Source organism: Anolis carolinensis, chromosome 3 (assembly GCF_035594765.1).
Source record: "Anolis carolinensis isolate JA03-04 chromosome 3, rAnoCar3.1.pri, whole genome shotgun sequence".
NCBI classification, from domain to species: domain Eukaryota; kingdom Metazoa; phylum Chordata; class Lepidosauria; order Squamata; family Dactyloidae; genus Anolis; species Anolis carolinensis.
The window spans coordinates 217,711,431-217,735,490 of record NC_085843.1 but is presented as its reverse complement, the minus strand read 5'-3'; the positions used below and the strand labels follow the sequence as shown (position 1 = coordinate 217,735,490).

The window sequence follows — 24,060 nt, the reverse complement described above, 5'->3', positions numbered from 1 at the left end:
AAGATTTTATAGGAGGCACTTATGCCACATTATGAGACAGGACAGGGAAAGCTCCCAGGCACCTAGAAATAAGAAATATTTTACCAGTTTGGCTAGATTACACATCAGTTCCCTCACTGAGGAATAAAGAAAAGTAAGAAAAAGTTCAGAGCTGCTACTTCGTCGCACTTGGTCAAGCACTGCCACTGCCCTTTTCTCCCCAAACTGGCTTGTAGAGCTGCCATTAAAAAGTCCCACCCAAATGTATTGCAGAGTAAAGATCTTGACAATAAACATACATCTGATTTTGAACTCAGGTGTACTAAGAAGCAGAAAGAAGAAATGAAATTCAGAGTTTTGATGGTCATCATCTCCACTTTCAGCCGAGTGGGGCCAAAGCTCTAGAGCTCCGAAACCATGGCCAGTTATTTAGAAGGATTTCCCAAAACGGGTAAGAGGGGTAATTACAGTATCTGTGCTGAGAGAGACCCTCATTTCCTTTCCTTTCCTTTCAAACACCTACCATAAATGAGCTTTCTCTTCATTTAATCACCACATCCCTCAACCAGCCAGGACGAGAATGGCAACTGTCACCCAAAGGACCTTTTTGTCAGCCTCCGAAAGCTCAACATGCTGTCTGAATTATAAAAAGCATGAAAGACCTGTTTCTTCTGGAAGGCCTATTCAATCTATTTCAAACTACACATTTTAAATCGGCATTTTTATATTTATGCATGGATGATTTTAATGTCTAACGGTTTGTGTTTTAATTCACAAATATACACACACATATATATCTTTAATTTTTGTGTTTTCAATCATTCTGTGCATTTTAGTTATGTAATTCATTTAATCAGAGGCAGATAAGAAATTATTATTATCATCATCATCGTCAATAACTGAACAATAAACAAAGCCAAAATCCACTGTATTTGCCCACTCCCAGAATGTCCCTGACATCTGGAGGCATGTTGGGCAAGAAAAATATATAACAATACTTTTCACTTCACCTGGTTATTGCAGCTTGAATTTTAAATGTGTGTGACTTTTTCTTTAAATATTATAGACTTCAGCACCTGGAAGTCCTAGCCAGCATGGCTGACGATACGCAATCTGGAACCTATTATCCAAAACCTGGAAGACCCCAAGTTGCTGGACCCTAAAGGAGCACTTTAGTTGGTCCTTGGGAATCCTCCAGCTCTTATTCACTGGTACTATAATACTTTTGTTATCCATCCTGTAAGATGGTTAACCATGTCCAGCTCATAGACCCAGCAAAGATGGCCAACAGTCAGCTAAGCAGAAACTGAGCCAGCTGGAAACACAACTGAATTCATTCCCCATCCAGCCTAGAGATACTGGAAATAACTTAATACAGGCAGTCCCCAAGATAGAAATATAGTTAAGAATGGGTGAGACAACAGAAAGTGAGGAATCTACCCCTAGGAATGGAAATTCACTTCTGAAAAAGTTATCATGGGGACAAGCTTTTTCCACTGAAGCTGTATCACCCATCCTTGTTTCCACAACAAGCCAATTTTTTCAAAATCCAATTATCACAGGGACAGGAAGTGAGGTGAAATCTTCTGAACAGGGGCACAGACAGAAAAACAAACACCACAACAAACCCTTCCCTATGCTATCTAAAGCTTATATACATGTGCGTGTGTGTGTATGTGTGAGACTGGAGTTACATTTAAAAAATGTACCTGTTCTGAATTACATATTAATTCAACTAAAGAACAAACCTGTAGAACCTATCTTGTTTGTAACATGAGGACTGCCTGTACCTAAATGTGTCACTTTGGAGGTTTACATGTGGCATAACTTGGTTTGTCCCTCATCTCAGACCTTTTCCATTGCCCTTTTGGCTCCTCTGACAGCCCTAATAACACACTGCTATCAGCAAGCCTCAGAGAGCAGCCACCAGAAGAGGGTCTTGCCAAGTATAGGGACTTCTGCCCATTTCCAACCAACAAGTGGTTCACTATTGAATTAGGGCTGCAATGTTAAATCATGTACCTTAGATTTTTTTTTTAAAAAAAAACTCCTTAGAGTAAAAGAGTCCTACTATTGTCAATGACTGTGTTTTAATGCGGTTAGCCACTTTGTGTCTCGATTAACAGAGAAAAGTGGGCTATAAATAATAAAAACTACTAGTAGAAGTACTATTGCAAGAAGTGGAGCCCCTGGTGGCACAGTGGGTTAAACCTTGTACTGGCAGGACTGATGACTTGAAGGTTGGGTTGCTGACCTGAAGGTTGTCAATTGTAATCCAACCCGGGGAGAGTGTGGATGAGCTTCCTCCAGCTCCTTGTGGGGACATGAGAGAAGCCTCCCACACAAGGATGGTAAAAACATCAAAATATCAGTGCATCCTCTGAGCAATGTGCTTGCAGACGGCCAATTCTCTCACACCAAAGCGACTTGCAGTTTCTCAAGTTGCTCCTGACACACACAAAATTGCAAGAAGTAGAGCCAATGCCAAAGTTTTCTTGCACAATATTGTTACTGCTGTTCAATTGTGAAACAAATTATGGCACTTTAATTGATTCTGCAACTTGTTGCTCTCAGTTCCCCTGCATATGATGAAACTTCCATTTGATTCATAGTTAAGAGACAGTTTTGGAATTACAATCTGTTGCAAGAACGAAATATACGTGCATTTGCCTGTGTACATCCATGAGAGGGTAAGGTTTTTTCATGTCAGGAGTGATTTGAGAAACTGCAAGTCGCTTCTGGTGTGAGAGAACTGGCCATCTGCAAGGACGTTGTCCAGGGGATGCCCAGGTGTTTTGATATTTTTACCATGTTTTTACCATCCTTGTGAGAGGCTTCTCTTACAAACAGAGGGTAAGTGGAAACAAAATACAAAGGCTGACATAAAAAGGGGATTTCCAGTCATGAGAATCTAGACACTATTATTTTATTAACATGCTATGGAGACAGGCAACTCCCATATTTCTAGGACAATGTTTAGCGTTACTGTGGGCCTTCCACATTTGCCAGGGTAAAGAGTGCAAAAGTGTAAAAAATGTGAATAAAAAAACATCAATGTTTTACATGAAAGAGCACTTCTCTAAGAATTTCTGTGTCCTGCAAGAAATTGACCATACAATCAAGTTTGAGGACCTAGAGATTCCTAGTGAGAACATAACAATCAAATCTGTGAATAAGCAAATCCACAAAAGTCAAACCTGCAAATGTGGAGGGCCACTGTATTTCTTCAGTTAACAAGCATATCGTATCATCTCTCTGAACAACAAAAGGTACATCTGGCTTCAGGAGAAGTAAACTGCTATGTATTCTCCATGATGTTAGCTAACATAATGAAGAAAGAGATGAAGGTTACTCCATCAGGTTTCCATCCTGAACAGGAATTCCCATTCAAAACCTTTTGTCGCTTCACACTTTTTATACACTGAGGACCAGCGTGGTGGTGTTAAGAGCATTAAAATTGGAGCAATGTGACTCTGAATTGTCACACAATCACCAAGCTCACAAGGTAGTTTTAAGCCAGCCACTATCTTTCAGCTCAACTACAATATAGAGCATGAAATGGGAGGATAGGCAGGATATCACCATCAACAAACAGGATATTGTATGTTGTCAAAATAGTTGAGCTTCTTACATAATCTTAGGAGGCTAGCACAGCAGGTTTGTGGCAGTGTACAATTAGCATAGCTTTCTGAACAGCCTAAAAGCAGTGGAGCTTCATGGTGACCAGCCTCCACTGTAGTAAATCCCCAGGAAGTCATAATCCGTGTGTGCCTTCCTCTATGACATGCTGTTTACTGAGTCAAAACTATTTTATCTTATCTTTTCCCAAGCATGTACAGTTACCTCTTGTGGGAATGTATTTCACTTATCAGGTATTTCACCAAGGCCTTTTTCTTTTGTCAACCTTTGCATTTCCTTACCAAAGGGTCATCTTTTATGAGATGTTGTTCTTTATGTCATGCATCTGAACAGGATCAAACAGGATCAAGTGTATACTGCAGCCACAACCATGCCACATTACCTTAACAAGCAGATTGGTGAGTTTCTCTTCTCCACTATACACTGTCCCAGATACTTTGCCATCTTCCCAGTGTACGTCACCTGAAACAAACACACACACACACAAACGCATGTTAGTCTAACTAATTTATTACTGTCATGCAAGTAGCAAAATCACTCTCCTCTGACACCAAAAACATCCACTGTTGAGAAAACAATACAGAAGAATGTTGGTTGGAAAATTATCATAAGGTAATTAGCATTTTACATTTGTTGGAAATAGCAACCTTTTTCAAGCCTCCACTAGTTATTTGTTATGTACAGAAATCAGATTGCTTACTATATTGTATATGTGTATATTGATTTGCAGTTTCCTTTAGCTCTTTGTTGTGGGAGGGGCGGAACACTTCTGAAACTCTGCTGAATATATATATGTTTGTGCATTGGCATATCCTTGTCCCTAACAGTTCAAAGACATACCCAGGTACATAAGTTTAACAGCTGAGAAACGTAGTTGCCTTGCATGAATGCTGGTGACTGCTGTTTTCCCAAAAAGGTTATGACTCTAACAAGTAATGCTTTTACCAAGAGATTATGGCATCATTTTTCAAAAGGTTGTGATTTCTGACAAGGTCATGCCTTTCTAAAGATCATAAAATCTCCAAAAGGTTATGGAGATTTCCATTTTCCAAAAACATTCAAATGTTTGCCTTCACCATGGGGCCTTCACCATGGGGCCAACTCTGCTCAGGACAGTTTTCTAACATAAAATGAAAAAATAGTATTACAAAAAAGGTTTTTCTTTTCTCTCTCCCTCCCTTCCTTTAACGTTGGAATTGTCCTCAGAGTATTGCTATTTATTAGGTATCTTTCACACTATATAATATTCTACTTTGGCACAATTTTAACTGACATGGTCCCATGTTAGAGAACACTGGGGTTTATAGAGAGGACCTTAGTGCTTTGCCAGGAATCCACAATATGCAGTCATGGACATTCAAGTGGCCTCAAGATGTTATAATTTTGTTACTATCAATTACATGATAGATTTATGAAAGATGCTAGCGTTGGGTTCTCCAAAAGAAAATCGGCATCAAAGGACATTTTCAGAAGGGTAATAAAGGATTAATATATCTTAGAACACAGCTTAAAGAATAACCGAATAAAACAGCTAAGATTTCGTGGACTAAAAATCTAGGGAAAAGTATAATAATAATCATCATCATCATCATCATCATCATTTTATTTCTAACCCATCCTCTGTCCCATACAATATGTCCCATATTGTATGGGACATATTGTATGTCCCATACAATATAAAATAACATCTTAAATTGACATTTAAATAACATTTTTTTAAAAAAAAATCATCGACAAGCAAATTGACTATGGCCTCATCGAATGCATTGAGCAGTATTGATTTGGAGAATTGGGAATATCTATAGAAAAGAGGATTTAAATTTTAAATAGCTGGATCCATTAGAGAAAATATGTACAAAATGTTTTACAGAAGCTACATAACCCCTGAGATGAGACTAAAATAGATACATCTTATTGAGGGGATTGCTTGAAGTGTAAGATGCAGAAAGGTAATTTTTTTTCTCTCTTTGGTAGACCTGTAGATTGGTACAAAATTCTTGGGAAAAAGCGGTTAAAGAAACAAAATGATTACTAAAAAGGTTAAGAAAAACCCAGAAATGTGTCTTTTAGGATTATTCAGCAAGAGAATCAGCAAAGGAGATGAAGAAATTTGCCAATATAGCTTTGTTGTGAGATTACCAATAGCAAAATCTGGGAAGGGGGAAAAAGAGTTACTTTTAAAGGACTGTAGAGAAAAAATACTATTAGAATATATTCAAATGACCAAGCTAACAAATGGTATTCAAGGAGGAAACATTGAGGAATTCGCTAGAAAATGGAGACTGGCATTTGGATATTTTGAAAGGAAAAGAAATGTAGACTTTAAAGTAGCTGCAAGGGAAATTTATTAAAACAGATATAAGGGCAGGTTTTAATAGGTATAAAATTTACATTGAGTAGTGTTAGAAGTCATAGGTAGTGGGTTCACGGATGTGAGGACGGAGGGTAAAGGTTTGATAAGATGCTATATTCGTACAGTTTCCGTTAGTTACTGTACTATTTATACTAGATTTTTGCTTTTTGTTTGCCTTTCACACACAATATTTTTTTTAAAAATACAGAAAATTGATGCAATAATTGTATAGCATCTTACAATTTTTTCCTGTTACTTATTAGTCATCCTCCCCATTTCCACTGCACACTCATATCAACAGTTATGACGTTGATGCACATGTACTAATATACACTCAAATCCATACCCATAGCATTGTATTCTTTCATCATTTTTAAGACTTCGGGTTGACTCAGGCCTTTTGCTGGCAAGGTTTTGATGTAACGCTTTTTGTCTTGCAAGAATGACAAACCAGAAGCCATATCGTCCATAGTCTTGTTCATTTGCTTCTGTATCTATAAAACAGAAAAGCAATGAATGGCACTGTTATTAAGACTCACTATATATTTTTCATTATCATTACAAGCCTAATCCCCTCAAGACAAACTGAGAAAGCTCTTCATCTGATGAAGTGAACAGTGTCTATGAAACATCTGCCTTTATTGGTTTTTAAGACACCACAAAACATTTGTCTGATTTTCCTTCAACAGATTACACACGTAGTCAAAAAAGAATGCAGTCAATATTCTTTCTCAAAACATGTGAAATGAGTATGATTAGAATATGTTTTCTAAACATTGAAGTGCAGATTCCATGCCAGCTCAAGCACGGAGTAATTACTGGGAACTTGTTAAGACATTTGAAATTTGGATATTGGGGATCAGAGTTATTAGTTTGCTTCTGTACATATAAAATGCAGCTACTGTACTGATTTCAATCTGTTCAACTTCACATGCTTCTTAGTCCTGTCTCCAGTTCTGCACCCTCATGTACATGAGCTCATGTGACCTTTATGAGACCATGATGAACTTCTGTAGGTAAAATGTCAAAGTTGGAAGAGGTCTTCTTATTTACTGTTCTGATTTTTGAGTTTTTTTAATACTGGTAGCCAGATTTTGTTCATTTTCATGGTTTCCTCCTTTCTGTTGAAGTTGTCCACATGCTTGTGAATTTCAATGGCTTCTCTGTGTAGTCTGACATGATAGTTGTTGGAGTGGTCAGGCATTTCTGTGTTCTCAAATAATATACTGTGTCCATGTTGGTTCATCAGGTGCTCTGCTATGGCTGATTTATCTGGTTGAGTTAGTCTGCAGTGCCTTTCATGTTCTTTGACTCATGTTTGGGCGCTGCGTTTGGTGGTCCCTATGTAGACTTGGCCACAGATGCATGGTATATGGTAGACTCCTGCAGAGGTGAGAGGATCCCTCTTGTCCTTCGCTGACCGTAGCATTTGTTACCATGAAAATGAACAAAATCTGGCTACCAGTATTAAAAAACTCAAAAATCAGAACAGTAAATAAGAAGCAACACTCTGAGACATGGGAACTAGGGGCAGCTAACAAAGGATGCCCCCAGGCAGAAAGTAGCAAGTAGATGAAGCCATTCAATGCAAATTAGGGTGATTAACTGCAACATTCACGCTGGCCTCCAACTGACAAGAGTTCTTCCCTCACCCTGGACTTCCCACAGATATATATAAACCTTCCTTGCAGAGTTTCTCCATACCTCACAACCTCTGAGGATGCCTGCCATAGATGTGGGCGAAACATCAGGAGAGAATACTTCTAGATCATGGCCATACAGCCCGGAAAAATACAACAACCCTGTGATCCCAGCCATGAAAGCCTTCGACAACACATCAACACAATTTATATTTATAATAACAGTTATACATACATTTCTGTTTTAATAAAATGATGGTATTGAACTTTAATAACTGTGTCAAAACATTTTATATACTTCCTGACCTAAAATACATGATATTAAGTTTATTTCTGACAGCCACCAAGTTATTGCATATATTTTAGGTATCTATATTTTTTTTCCTGGATGGAAAGCTATGGCAGTGGCAAGCCTATATTCCAATCATATAGAGAAGGAGGCTCTATGGTCCATAAAACTCTATGCAGCCTGGTATCTGTCAGTTTTAAAGTTGTCACAGGTCTCTATTTCGGGTAAATCATGGTTTCACACCTCAAACTGAGATTTTCAGACATGTTACACCTCCGATAATGTAAAAATGCAGTATGACACAGTCAATTATATTTCATGGCTGATTGAGAAGATAGCTAAATGAACAGTACAAAGCTCCTTGTTCTATCAAAAATGGATTCACCGAACTGCAAATTTACATGGTAATTGCTTTTGGGAGCTTTCCCTGTGAAGAAGAGTTCATTTTGTTTGTACTGTAATTTGTTTCATGCAATTCTCCATTTAGAAATAAGTGATTATGAGAGGTTGTTCAACATTTGTTGCATATCGATAATCATATCTTTCAGTAAACTTCGATAAGAACAAGCCTATCTAGCCATGCTTGCAGCATTTTTGATCAAACAATCAAACTAAGACATCTCTAATTAAACTTAATTCCTCCACTTCATCTGGTCCAGGGAAAATGGTTACCAACTTCAAAATAAACAGGCTGGTTTATATAAATAAACACTAAATTAGCCTCTAAAGTGTGGCTTAATATCTGGCATTGGGCTGGAAGCTAGTAATCCGCTTGTTCCACACTAGTAACCTGGTTTACCAGTACAGACAAAACAAGAAATTACGATTAATCAGAGGTTTCACAATTTGACTGCAAATATTGTAAACAGAGCAATGAACGGACAGCAAATACAGTCAAACTTTTTGTTTCTATCTCCGCTTACTTAGGCAAGATATCCTAGGAAAAATTGGGCCAAATAAACTCTGCTACAGGTTTGACTGTAATTATATTTTCTCTGTTGTCTTCCATCCAAGTTCTTTAACAGAGATACATCAAGTACCGAGTTGCCCTGAATGTATTGCTTCTGTAGATATATAGCCATTTGTGCATTTTCCCATTAAAATGAGCTCCCTCAAAGAAAATGCCCACTTTCCTTGCACACTCAAATTTGTCCCAATTTCTTATTATGTCTACATCATCCAGGACACATTAAACTATAATATACTTGAAATATGTTGTATTTGTCTTCCCACGTAGTTCTCTAGAAGGTTCCTATAGCAGTAAATATATATAAATATAAATACACTTTATATAAATATGTTTTCTACCACTAAATTTCTCGATGTTGAAAAACTTACCTCAGTACCGATGAAAGGCAGTTTACGTATAAATCTGAAGAACCATTTTTTAAATCGTGATGTCAAACCTAGAAAAGATTATTTTATTAAAAAATTATATAATCTATGTCTAAACATATTTGGAGTGAGGCTGGATCTATACTGTCATATAATTCATATAATCAAAGCAGATAATCCAGGTTATCTGTCTTGAACTGGATTATATTAGTCTACATTGCCATATAATCCAGTTCAAAGCAGATAACCTGGATTTTATATGGTAGTGTATATGGGGCCTGAATGTCATTTGGGGTACTTTATGGAGTACTGTAGTGCTAATGCAGTTTGACACCAATTTAGGCCCAACAGCTCAATGCTATGTGATCATGGCAGTTGTAGTTTGGCAAGATATTCACACTCTTTGGCAAAGAAGGCTAAAGATCTTGTAAAAACATAAATAACAGGATTTCACAGCACTGAGCTATGGCAGCTAAAGTGTTGTGAAACTGCATTGACTCTACAGTGTAGATCCACCCTCAGACTTTCAAGAGAGCACAGAGATCAGCAAGACAGTAAGTCTCTTTTCTGTGCCCCATCAGTAGAGAAAATACACTGAGGAGGATACAGAAGAGGGGTGGTGGAGATGTGGTAGAGACTCTTTCTTTGGAAGCTTTTAAACAGAGGCTAGATGGTTAGATGCCGGGGGTGCGTTGAATGTGAAACTTCCCTTCTGGAGGCCCAATTGGCAGCAACGATAGGATCATTTTGGTGCCAAGCTCAAGCCTGACTTTTTACTAAAGCCCTTTGGGCCACATTGATTCTATTCCGGTTGTAAATTTTTATAGTTATTTCACTCCAGATTGTTTTAACTATTTTTAAACCATCTATTTCAAAGCACGGAAAATTATTTAATATATTTATAGTCTTTTAAATGTTTGCATTTATTTATTGTTTTACATTTATTTTAATGTAAGCCATCCTGTGATCTTTGAATAAAGGGCAAGATAAAAATATTGCTTTATACAAACAGTGTACAGTCACACTGATTTCAAACATATATGTATATGTATTAAGGAGATCTGTAGGGAATGCAAAGACTGCACAGTGTACATGGAGAAGGGAATATACTGGCTCAGGCAAAACCAATGTTGTTGTTGTTGTTGTTGTTGTTGTTGTTGTTGTTGTAAGGAATGGTTTCTAAAACACACAGAGCCACCTTGAGTTCTGTAGCTGCCCCAAATCCTGTCTGGAGAGGGGGCGGGATATAAATAAAGTTCATTATTATTTATTATTAAGGTTAGCAATGTTTTGGTGATGTTTTAATAGCTTCTAGCTGTGAAGCTCTAATGAATGTTCTTGGGCATAATGGAAAAGGCATTAAAATGAATAGGTAGCATGCACATGTATTGTCCTGACCACTCTGAAAAATGGGAGCTATGAAAAGAATGTTCCAAGGCAATTAAATGCTGCTGCAATAGGAGACTGCACAACAGCAGAAAAGTAATCCCAATGTACGTATTTATTTACAATACAAACACAGAAAACCATTTAAAGTACGTTCAGAAATCTGCTACAAGAAGAACACACTATACTAACACTAAAAGTGAAAAGAATATAATTAATGGGAATTCAGGACTGGGTTTCCTAGCTAAAGTAAGAAACATACATATCTATAAACAACTAGATAGCACTCAAAGTGCCATGAAATAAACATGTATCTGAAATGCTAACTTTTAAATCACAAAGCTCCTTTCTTCCATGTGAATTGTATGACATTATATGTAATCAAACACACTGAATAAGGACATTTTATCACAGCATGTGTACCGAGACCCATGCACGCAATCGTCTTTGGCTGGAGAGGTCATGGGCACTTTGTAAATTTACAAGCTGAGCATCCTGTATCCTGAAATCCAAAATATGCCAAAAAGTGTCTATAAATGAGTACAATCATGACTCTTTTGCTTTGGTTTCATGCACAAAATTACTAAAGATATTGTGTATAAAATTACCTTCAGGATATGTTGATAAACTACATATGAAACATACACAAAATTCATGTTCAGACTTGAGTTTTCTCTCCAAGATATCTCTTTATATGCAAATATGCCAAAATGTGTGTGTGTGTTGGGGGGGGGGGATCCAAAATCTAAAACACTCCTGGTTCCTTGTGTTTCAGATAAGAGATACTCAACTTGTATATCATGCTCATAGTGTCTTTTTAAACCCTCCAGTATCACATTACATTTGGTGGACATGCTACCTTTATACTACATTCAGCTTTTATCTCCAAACTCAGTCATAAATTTGGAAATAAATGAAGTTTTTCAGGGCATTCAAACCTCCCATTCTTTCTAATCCTTAAATGTCTTTGATATATTTTCAAATATCTCTTCATTACAATATAAACTAATAATAATAATAAATTTTGTTGATTAGCCCTTAGGCCATATCACAATACTGAACCAAACAAAAAAACTTGATAATAAAACTCTTGTGTAGTAAGTTATATAAGACACTTATAATAATACAATAAATAAGTGTGATAAAACTGAATATATACATCATACTACAATATAAAAGTTAGCAGAGCACTTTTAGAAAAACAATTGTTATATGAAGGTGTATGCACATGTGGGCATGCCCATTATGGCCCCAATAGGTAAATAGTAATGTCTTACTGAAGACAATCACTATATCATCATTAAATTACATAAGCATTCTGTGGTTTGCTGTTCCTTACATCAGTCATTTATGATACTTACTTTCCGGTTGGAAGAGGAATGTGTGTAGCCAAACAAGCAGCAGGGTAGCTACAACTGTTGATGCTATCAATTGCCATGGTTCAGTCCCAGCAGACTTTTCATTCACAACATTTCTGATCTTATTTAAATATTGCAGGAAGATCTCTTTGTACGTAACAAGAGCATCCTAGAAAAGGGAACAGGTAAATCTTGAGAAACCATGCAAGGTAAAGTAGAATAAGTGCTGTGTACAAGTTGCATTTGTTTAATAGAAATCTTTCTGTTGTGTATTTCTATTAAAAGAATTGTTAGACAAAAATGTGTTTAGCAGATGTCATGAAACTCCAAAACCAATCAGGCCCTGCCAATATGACCAAAAGTGAGGAATGGGAACAACATAATGGGTGAGAGTCACGGGTTTTCTGGTCATTTATCTTTCAAGAATGCTCTAGTCTGCTGATGTGTAATTCATTTATCTACCGGCTTAATCTTGGCGCATAAATGAGAGGTAAAGAGGTCATCCACCCACTCGGATCCTAAGGTGTGTTTCCATAAAAGCAATAATTATACTAATGGCAAATTTGCAAGTTACTGAGATTTTCTTGTCCCAGTAGCACAGATCCTTTCTGCTAACCGAGTAAAAAAAGTTAACCTAGCTGTTCAGGGGGGGGGGGGGGGGGGGACATAAGTGGCAAGTGTAGATATGCCCACAAACATTTCCAGAATTGTTCTTCTTCAAATGGAGAGTACTGTCATGGAAGATACAATTATTGACTAATCGAAGATCATGGTCATATTCACCAAACCTTAAACCATAATGTGCAGTTTTATCCAAGAGGTGTTCCTCATATTTCTAGTCTGTTCTTCTATTCTTTTAGTCAGCTTTTGTTCTGAGGCAGTCAACATGGAAGCACAAAACAAACCACAGTTCTGAGTTTAGATATTAAAGAGATACTATAATTTAGAAGCAAAATTTGTGAAATAACTATGGTTTTTAAGTTGTCTTTTCTGGTTGGCAAGCAAACCCAGGCTTATTTATTAGGACATTGGAGTTCAATGCTAGCTTGGCGGCTGTGATCTGGATGAGGGCGAACAAATTGAAATTGAATCCAGACAAGACAGAGGTACTCCTGGTCAGTTGAAAGGGTATAGGGTTACAACTTGTGCTGGACGAGGTTACACTCCCCCCCTGAAGACATACATTCACAGCTTGTGTGTTCTCATGGATTCGTCGCTGAGCTGGAACTTGTGTGCCAGTTGCACCTACACCTTGGGAAGTCCACATTCTTGTCACATCTCAAATAGACTACTGCAACGTGCTCTACGCAGGGTTGCCTTTGAAGACTGTTTGGAAGTTCCAAGTAGTACAACAGACAGCAGCCACGCTGCTCTCTGGAGCGACATACAGGGAGCATAAAACCCCCGTTACGTCAAATCCACTGGCTGCCAGTCTGCTACCAAGCAGTCTTTAGCCTATAAAACCCTAAACGGTTCCGGTCCAACTTACTTGTCCGAATGTATCTCTCCCTATGAACCAGTGAGAACATTAAGATCTGCCAGGGAGGCCTTGTTCTCGGTCTCACCCCCTTCGCAAGCGTGACTGGTAGGAACGAGATAGGACCTTCTTAGTGGTAGCCCCTCGGCTGTAGAACTCTCTCCCCAGTGATATCAGACTGTGCTCCCTCCCTTCTGGTTTTCAGGAAAAGAGCAAAGACCAGGTGGGGCCAGGTGTTTGGATAAGGCAATAGAGAACTGGCATAATTGTAACAATGCAAATGATGACTTCTGGGCTAGTTATGTCAAGAGTCAGACGCCAGTTAACATACAAAACAGAGTTTATTCCGAAGATAAGCCAGAAAATAACATAAACACAGGAAATATCCTTGAAACACTTCACTTTTCAGTGTTTCGAGAGTAGATTGGACGATAATAACTCAAAAACGAGCCACGCTAATTTCCCATGCTGGCATTCAATAAAAAACTAAATAACGCTTCAATTCAGCTTTGGAAAACAAATAGAGTTAATTGCTGGAAAATAAACAAACTAGAAAAGCAATAAAGCTGCTTCCACGGTGCAGAAAAGCCGAAAGCCTCAAAGGGATGATGAATAGCCGTCGTCCAAAGAATCCAAGGTCAGGTCAGGAGGCAGCAGAAATTCCGAAAGACAAACCAATAGTCAGAAGCCGGGAGTAGCCGTCAGTCAGAGGGTGTAGACAGAAGCCAGGTCAAATTCAATCCAAAGTCCGAAGAGGGTGCAGTCATCCAAAACAGGTCCATGATAAGACACAGCGAGAGCCAAGCTAGGTGATATCAGCAGATTCAAATCATAGTCCAAGTCCAGTCTTCATGGAAACACAGAGATCCCAATGGCGCCTCAGCAACACCTTGCCACACACAAAGTGCAGTGGCCAAACATTCCCATTTTATTCCCCTTCCTCCTGGGTGACCAAACACTCACACCCAAACACCAGGTGTCCCAAATCTACTGAGAGTCTGAACTCCACACAGCTAGAGCTCGTGGATCTGGAGTACCTAGCAATTCGTCGGAGTCCCAATCATCCTGCCCACACTTAGCCCCATGAACACTTAAAGAACCATCCTCCCTTCTCCAAGCATCCCAATTGGGATCAGCTCCTGCAGAAACCCCAGGTTCAGAAGTATCCATAGGCCCCAAATCCCCAGACATCTCCGGTGGCTGTGCCCATTCAGTGCCCGCTTCCCCAGCCACCACCTGTTCCTCAGCATCCATCTCCCCATCTGAATCTTCCTCAGAAGATCCCCCATATAGCTCTCTAAGTCGCTTCCTGTGCAACTCCTCCAGTGAACCCTCATCACGAGGGTTTTTTCTTCCTCTTCGAATTCCATCACCATCAACCATAATCCCCGAAGGCGCAGTCACAACAAGTTATCATGGTTTTTAACAGTTTTATGGTATTTTATATGCTTTTATTGGCTTATGTACTGTATATGATGTATTGTATTTTATTTGTTAGTGTATGCGGCATTGAATATTGCCATAATGTAAGCCACTCTGAGTCCCCTTCAGGGTGAAAGAGAGTGGGATATAAATATAGTTAATAAATAATAAACAAACATAACAAACTACAACATATACCTTATTATGACAAGCAAATCCAAACAGTACTTTTCAGCAACCTAAATTTCCTCAGGAGAAACTGAGGAAACATACAGATTTAAAATTGCAATTCCAAAACTGTCACATAGAGCTGTGTCTCATGCAGTGAGTTTCTCCTCCCTCCCCTCCTTCAGAAATCACTTTTAAAAGATAATTATTGATAATAATAATTTCAGCAAACAGCAAAGCTTCATTCTCAGAAAATTACTACCTAACTAAACTTACCGCCAATACATTTTCATTCCTTTGCAAACAAGTTTTCTCTGTTTATATTTCTCTCTGTACTCTGTCTTCTTAATTTTAGTTAATAATCAAAATCATAAAAAATTATTAATATAATACTCTCCCAAAGAATTGTTCCAGCAAAGAAACAAAGACAAAGTTCTATCTGCCATAGACCAAACCTATATCATTTGCAATCTCCCTGCCTTCGTAGTAATAAATAATATAATCATCATAATTATTTGACTGCTGTCGCCTACTAATAAGAATAACAAAAGTGTTGAGCTTCTGTGGAACCTTTGCCAAGCCAAAAGAATCCATCGTCCCTGATTCAGGACATAAAGGTTATTGTTGCTAATATAATACTCTTCCAAAGGGTTATTCCAGCAAAGAAACAAAGACAAAGTTCGATCTGCCTTAAACCAAGCCTACCATCTACAATCCCTCTGCCTTCTTAATTTCAATTAATAATCATCATCATAATTTGACTGTTGTGGAAGTGCATTTTTGACATTTGACAGGAAGGAATGGTGCCCTACTGCTGCTCCTGAGGAAGTTACAGGACGGGGGTCAGTGGGGGATGTCTTTTTGGGAATTTTTTAAGGATATTATCTCTAGAAACAAAAAACTTGAAACTGAAACTTGTGTCCTCCAAGTATGGCCATTTTCATCTCAACAGCCCTGAAAATGATGGGAGGGGGAGTTGTGAAGCTCCCCATTGCTGCCAATGGGCCGGATCAAGCCGCATTTTTTGGCTGCGAACCAAAAATGGCTATTCAGCTGCCCGCCCATTTTTGGGAGGCACATGGAAACAGAACCACGCCCTCTTCTCTGAATTCGGGTAGCAGAAACGGATCAGGGTCCAGCTAAAATGCACAAGCCTAGCTGCCACTAAAGCAGAACTACAGAGACATAAATTGGTGACCTATTGTTTTGTTTCTCAGACCTGTTCATCCGCTTTCAACCTACAGTAATGAAGCTTGCTCAAAAAAGCTCCTCTGCTAAGGTGTGGTGTTCTATAAGCTGCAGTATACACTGAGTAATATCATCCTTATTATGGAAACTCCACAACTGGATGCTATTAACAGTTCAACCCCCAGCAAACTGAAAAGATGAGGAGTGACAATGTTTGACAGCTGGCAGCACAGAAACAGAATAAGCTTATAATGAGTCACAAAATGTTGGCGTCAAAAATGATCCAGAAGGAAGAACAAACTGCTTTGCACTATAAAACAAAGCAGGGAAGGGCAAATTCTTCCTAACATTAATAAAATATCTAGATAAGCCTTAGTTCCTTTTGTGTAAGGGTTACTCACAGAAGTACTTTTACATCTGGGTTAACTAGCACTTACCCAATGATTATTTTCACTAAATATCATAAATTGTGAGGCACCAAACACCAAAACATGAATAATGCACAGGATTTTTTTTAAAAGTGTATCAAAAGCATTTTAATAGGTAATTTATTATAATTAAAGTTTGGATTAAATGTAAAATGTAAATTCAAATTTTTAAAAAATGTTTTTGAAAGTCCTTTTAAAAAGAATGCTCAGTTTCTGTCAAACAAGGCTTTCTTTACAAGCTCTCTAAATTATAGTGCATGTGTGTTTAATGAGAACACATACTATAATTTTCCTTTCCTTACGTGGTTTTGTTACTTGTTTTGGTATAGAAAAACATTTTATGATATAATTTGAGCATTAAAAATAAAGCTAAACACCAATTTTGGTTGATGAATCAAGACAGTGGAAGAGAACAAGTACGGGATGCAGAAAGTCCGTGGTACTGTAGCCAGCATCTTCCAGTATAGATGAAAAACACTTCTAAATAAATCATTGGGAGCTTCTGTCAGCCTACCTGGATAATGCTAAGTTAGACGTACCTATGATCTTACTTGATATAAGGCAACTCTCTGGATATATTTATCATTCTCTAAGGCCTAAATACCCTAAAGGCACCAGATCCCATCTGACTTGGAATCTAGGCAGGATTAACCCTGTTTAGTATTTGGATAGGAGACCATCTGTGAATATCAGGTACCGCAGGCTATATTTCAGAGGAACAGGCAAAACCACCTCTGAGTATTCCTTGCCTAAGAAAAATCCATTGGGATTGCCTTAAGCCAAAGGGCAACTTAAAGGCACATATATGCAAGATCAGCTTTAAGCAAAATTGCTCATAAATCCTTGTTTGTCTTGTGAATTATCTAAGAAGGGGAAAGAGGGGTCACATTCTCTCTATCTCTTTTTATAAACAGAGGATCAAAGTTCAGTAGAAACTACTTAATCTCCTGTTTATCAGAATGCTTATACTGATCTAATGATTAAATAAAGCTAAGCCTGCATCTTGTACAATGCAATAAGAGATAAAAAAAGACTCCTGCCTTAAAATTGTGATTCCTGATATGTTCAGTGTATTTTATGGCTGTTTCTCCTTATTGTACATTGCATAATGGATCAGAGGCAGAAATAGACAAGATGCTTTTATCTGTCCCAGTACAGCCTCCCTGCGCATTTCAGCCAGAAATCAAAAGTTAAGGTCAGTGTAGCAGCGGTTCCCTGAAAAAGGCAAGACAAGAGCTGATGTTGTTCTCCATCTTGTTACAGCGGCAACAAAAGGGTTCGTTCATCAGTCTATAATACAGAAACAATTGTGCCGGACATTAGAGAACTAGCTATGCATAGATTTAGGAAATGTGGTTTCAAGTTCTCATCTCTACAACACACACATACTGCTCTGTGTGTGCATGGCTTCAAGTTGCTTCAAGTTGGTTAATGGTGGCCTTGGACAAATCTCCAACAGTGAAATGGGACTTGAATAATTTGACAAAGTTATTGTCAATTGGGTTGCTGTGAGTTTTCTGGGCTGTATGGCCATTTTTCAGAAGCATTCTCACCATACGTTTCACCCATATCTATGGCAGGCATCCTCAGAAGTTGTGAGGTCTTATTACCAATTGTTTTTCTTCATTCTGTCCTATAAGTGGCTTCTTGTCCTGTGTGTGTGTGTGTGTGTGTATAATCAAATGTTGCAGCATAGAGCAATCCACAATTTTTCATAATCAACTCAGCTAAATATTTTATTACAATGACAGGTCCATTTTCTTAAGAAATTCTATCTGCAACAGAACTGTATTTGCATGCGAGATTAAAGGAATGGTTTGATATCGCAATGTTTTGTTTTGATTTTTGTTTTCTAATTTGGCAGCCTTCTTGAACCAACTGGACCTTCAGAGCAATGGTGAGGATATCCCACAAAAGTGCATGAAAGGTACCTGGTGATCTCACATTAGAATCTGGGTTATCATACTTTTGGACATATTGTTAGAAAACATGGCTAGCTGTCAAAGATAACAATGCAGGAAAGAGTTTAATTCAGAAGGCAAAGAGGGAAGACCACATTACAGGTGGATTGGCTCAATAAAGAAAATCACAGCCCTGAGTTTAAAACAGTATCTCTTGGAGGTATCTCATTCATAATCATAAATCAAAGCCAACATGAAGGTGCATATTAAAACATGCTGAGATGCTCCAAAGAAAAACAGCAAGGAAGTCATTAAAATGATAAAATTCAAAGCTAAAAACCTGATTTCTTCCCCAAAAGACACTGACAAAAGCTTCAGGAAATTTTATGCAGATTTGTATGTCTGTGAACTTGATAAACGTGTAGCTTCGTAAGCACCTCCAACATACACTCCATTATTATATGCTGAATATACACTCTGTCTCAAATGTCCTATTTCAGAAATTGCACTTAAGCCAATCATGAAGAAACTGAAATCTGGAAAGTCACCTAAAACAGACAGCTCTACTAGCAATTTGTGTAAGGTTTCTGGTGATGCATTCATCTGCATCTTAAATCCCTCTGCAATGGCATATCAAATGAAAGGCAGCTTTCCAAAAGGTGGTAAATAGCAGGTATAGCAGTGATCCTCAAACCTGAAGAAAAGCAATACAGTTGAGTCTCACTTATCCAACATAAACGGGCCGGCAGAACGTTGGATAAGCGAATATGTTGGATAATGAGAGATTAAGAAAAAGCCTATTAAACATCAAAACAGGTTATGATCTTACAAATTAAGCACCAAAACATGATGTTATACAACACATTTGACAGAAAAAGTAGTTCATTACACATTAATGCTATGTAGTAATTACTGTATTTACAAATCTAGCACCAAAATATCACAATATATTGAAAACATTGACTACAAAAATGCAATGGATAATCCAGAAGGTTGGATAAGTGAGACTCTACTGTAATTTGATTTTAGGATACTGCCTCACTGCATTGCTTGCTCAGGACTTAAAAATACTTGTTCAGGACTTAAAATTAGTGACATTTTCACTAGCACGGCAATTATATTTTGGACAACCAAACAGGTTTTATGCCCAGCAGGTAGCTAGGAGATGTTTTTAACATACTCTAACAATAAGAATAAATAATTGGTCTATTAACCTTGGATGGATACCCTTAATTTGATAAAGTACCAGATTAAAAAACAAAATGCAAACAAAACACCAAACAAGCATCAAACCACTGCAAGAATCCCCCATGCAAATAAGGTTCTGGTAAAAATTGGCCTGTGCTTTATAGATTAGCTGTTTAAACTTTTGGAAAAACCTGGGTTTGGAAAAAAATTGCATCCCACAAACCAAGAACGCAAAAGAGGCTCAAAGAGTTGTAATGGGATGGTCTGGAAGCTATCCTGAGTTAGGGAATAACTCAGAGCCCTCCATGACATCTCTTTTATTTACTACAGCAACTGCGCCCTTAAAAACTCTAATCCAATCAAATTCAGAAATTAAAAAGCTTTTGTTTCAAGCAGTCAGCCCATCTTTAATGTATTTACAGATGATATTATTCTGTTCTTACAGAACCACTGAACATTATCACTGTGGTGGGCACTGTTAGAACATTCCAAACGTTCTGAAGTCTTAATAATTTGTTCTGTCTCATATTGAAAGCAATGCAGGGTTGTCCCTGGTTAGTACTTGGCTGAGAGAGCGCCATAGCATAACAGGCGCTGAAGGCTATCTTTCAGGGGAATGAAATAGCAAAACCGCTTCTGAGTATTCTTTCCCTAAGAAAACCCCATGAAATTCATGAGGTCCCCATTAGGTGACTTGAAGATACAGAGTCCCTTATTTAAATATACTACTTCACACTCAGAAGGAAATAGAGTATCTTATCCTTTGTTTCACCAGCATCCAATCAATTCCTTAGAGTAAAGGTAAAGGTTTCCCCTGACGTTAAGTCCAGTCGTGTCCGACTCTGGGGGTTGGTGCTCATCTCCATTTCTAAGCCAAAGAGCCGGCGTTGTCCATAGACACCTTCAAGGTCATGTGGTCGACATGACTGCATGGAGCACCGTTACCTTCCCGCCAGAGCGGTACCTATTGATCTACTCACATTTGCATGTTTTCGAACTGCTAGGTTGGCAGGAGCTGGGGCTAACAGCGGGCACTCATTCCGCTCCCGGGATTTGAACCTGTGCCACCAGGGCCTCCTTAGAATAATGATACCTAAAAACAAAACCCAGTTGTTGTGTAGATTTCATGGGCCCATTTTCCTATGGATCGAGCAAGCAATGAAGCTCTAATCTTTGCTTAAGTTGTCATTGCTTGAATCATCTAACCATAATAACTAGAGGTATGCACAGTATTTGTTCCATTTGTTTCATTCAGGTATTTGTTTTGTACCGTCCATCCGTCAGAAGAGATGATGATGTTTGGGCCTTTTGGCCAATCAGAGGCCAAGGAAACTGTGATGTTGCCAGGGTATTTAATGGGGCGACCCCCCCGCCCCAAGCACCCATTGTGGGCACATCCACTGGTGGTGCTGGCTGACTGCCTGGCTTGCTCCTGCTTGCTTAGCTCACTCAGTCTCTGTGCTAGTGTGCTTGCTTGCTTGCTGCCTTGTTGCTTTGCCTTCCTTCCTTGCCTTGCTGCCAGGGGAAAGAGATTCGTTTGTATTTATTTTTTTCCAAGCCTGGCTGCTTGGCTTCTATTTTTTTACTCTTTCTTTGAGGGGAAGGGGGCTGGGATTTTTGAAGGAGTTGGATGGGTTTGGCTGGGGAGCGCACGTGGGGCTTTGCGGGTGGGTGAAAGAAGGGGATCTCTGTAACTTCTGTTTGCTGTACTGTAATATTTTTAAATCTTTAAATCTTTAATTTTAATTCTTTGTCTAACCCCCCCCCCCCCTTTTTTTTCCTCCCCCTGGGTAACATTGGTTTTAAAAAATAATAATAAAAACAAATATTTTTCAAAGGAAAGAAATTGTTGGGCTTCTACCTTCTCCGTTTAGAAAACCTTTTAAAAGTTGGTGGGCTAAAAGGGGTTGATATGACTTCCATGTATGGTGATTTTCATCCCTCTAGCCCTAAAACTGGGGCGTGGGGGAGCCTTGGATGCCTTCCCATTGCCGCCAATGGTCCGGTGTTTTTTGTTTGTTTGGTTTTTTGTTCTTTCGGACATGGGACAAAATTCCCATTTGGATAGAAACCCTGTTTTCAGAAGCAGCAAACAAAAACAAAAACTGGGTGAAACGAATGAAACAAAACAAAACAGATAGCGATTCCATATGAATGCACAAGACTACGAATTACATTTTGCCCGGGTTACTATTTTTGATTCAGGCATTATTTCTCAGACTGACAGTGATCAAATGAAGTTTCTGGAGGAGTGTTGTGTGGTTTCCGGGCTGTATGGCTGTGTTCTATAATAATAATAATAATAATAATAATAATAATAATAATAAAAAACTTTATTTATACCCCGCCACCATCTCCCCAAGGGGACTCGGGGCGGCTTACATGGGGCCATGCCCAAAACAATACAATGTAAACAGCATATAAAAGAACAGCACATCACAATACAATAAACATAGCAGCATTTTCCCCTGACATTTCACATGCATCTGTGGCTAGCATCCAGTTATTCCAGCCATGAAAGCCTTTGACAATACATATCTGGAAAAGTTTATTACAAAGGTCAATGCCATATGTAAGAATGGGCTTGCTACTCCAAACTTGAATTTTTAGTTCACTTCTTTTCAACAGACCACTTAATGCGAACGAGCCGCAGATCTGGTTCATGGTGGCCAAACGCTGCACAGAGCTGATCCAGAATAGTGTGGGGCAGAATTCTGCCCCAGAATTTGAAGTATCCCACAACTTTGTAAACACTTTGGCCAGTTCCAGCTGCTGAACTCTTTGGCTTCTAGAATGTTTAATTCAGAAATGTCAGGGTTCAAGATTACGTGATAATTATAGCTTTGGATTGTGATGACAAAAATTATTGCATATGCTTACAGTCAACCTGATCCCTTGCCATCCAACTTCCTTGTTGCAACAACTTCTCTGCCTACCAGTTTGATAATGTCCAATATATCCCTGTGCCCCACCTTTGCTAATCTAGCCCATATATTGATTTGCTTTGCCACCAAATGAAAAAGGAGATTTCACTGCCATCACTGCCATCCCACATCTTCCAGGCTTGGGCTTAGTGCCCCTTCTTGTTTTCCATAATATGGCAGTGTCCAGGAATGACATGGATGCTGTCAGTCGGCCATCACCTACAGTGATATGGACCAGGTCAATTAGGAAAGGGAGGAGGAGAATTCCTCCTCTTACCCCTCTCTTGTTGTTCCGCCCAACATCATTGCAGATGAAGGCCAACCAGTTGGGCAGTAAGGATTACCATTACATATGGGTAGTCAGGACTCCCTCCTGCCTCCACAGCAATTAAGGAGATGCCTGTCAAACGCATCCCATGACAAATCAGTCCCGGGAAAGTGGGTCATAGAATCATAGAGCTGGAAGAGACCTCATGGGCCATCCAGTCCAATCCCCTGCCTAGAAGCAGGAATCACATTCAAAGCCCCCCCCCCCAAACTGATGGCCATCCAGCCTCTGCTTAAAAGACTCCGAAGAAGTCAGTGAAGGTCCTTCCAGAAGCTACTAATACGGCAAATTAGAGGTAAGGACCCGACCCCCCCCCCCCCCCCCCCGGACAAAGAGAGAGAGCAAGTGCTGAAATGTTAAACACACAATTAACTGCAATTCTTCCACTTTAGTAGGAGAACCATAAAGAAGACAGAAAATCAATTTCTAACAAAACCCCATGCTAACCCAAACACTTTCACTATTATGTCAATTTCTTGGTAATCTCCTTTTTCATTTGGTGGCAAAGCAAATCAATATATGGGCTAGATTAGCAAAGGTGGGGCACAGGGATATATTGGACATTATCAAACTGGTAGGCAGAGAAGTTGTTGCAACAAGGAAGTTGGATGGCAAGGGATCAGGTTGACTGTAAGCATATGCAATAATTTTTGTCATCACAATCCAAAGCTATAATTATCACATAATCTTGAACCCTGACATTTCTGAATTAAACATTCTAGAAGCCAAAGAGTTCAGCAGCTGGAAGAGACCAGGATGTGCCACAAACATTTGATATCAGTCATTCTTAACCTGGGGTCCCCAGATGTTTTTGGCCTTCAACTTCCAGAAATCCTAACAGCTGGTAAACTGGCTGGAATTTCTGGGAGTTGCAGGCCAAAAACATCTGGGGACCCCAGGCTGAGAACCACTGTTTTATATGGTTTTAATCTGTTAAATGATGTATATGTGTGTTAATTACTTATATATTTAGATTGTTTATATTTTGATGAGATTTTTTTATTGTTTACCTGTACGGCATTGAATTTTTGCCGGATCTGTAAGCTGCCTTGAGCCC

The 24,060-nt window shown here is 38.8% G+C and overlaps 1 protein-coding gene across 1 annotated transcript in view; it reads right to left on the bottom strand.

The window, feature by feature from the left end:
• Window positions 1-24,060, bottom strand: part of sgpl1 (sphingosine-1-phosphate lyase 1) — a 65,484-nt gene that overhangs the window by 32,950 nt on the left and 8,474 nt on the right. Inside the window, exons 2-5 of the mRNA XM_008106648.3 lie at window positions 11,983-12,148; window positions 9,239-9,306; window positions 6,318-6,465; window positions 4,001-4,080 (exon numbers count right to left, since the gene is read on the bottom strand). Of these exons, the coding sequence (XP_008104855.2) occupies window positions 4,001-4,080; window positions 6,318-6,465; window positions 9,239-9,306; window positions 11,983-12,148 (462 nt within the window). The remainder of the gene's footprint in view (window positions 1-4,000; window positions 4,081-6,317; window positions 6,466-9,238; window positions 9,307-11,982; window positions 12,149-24,060) is intronic.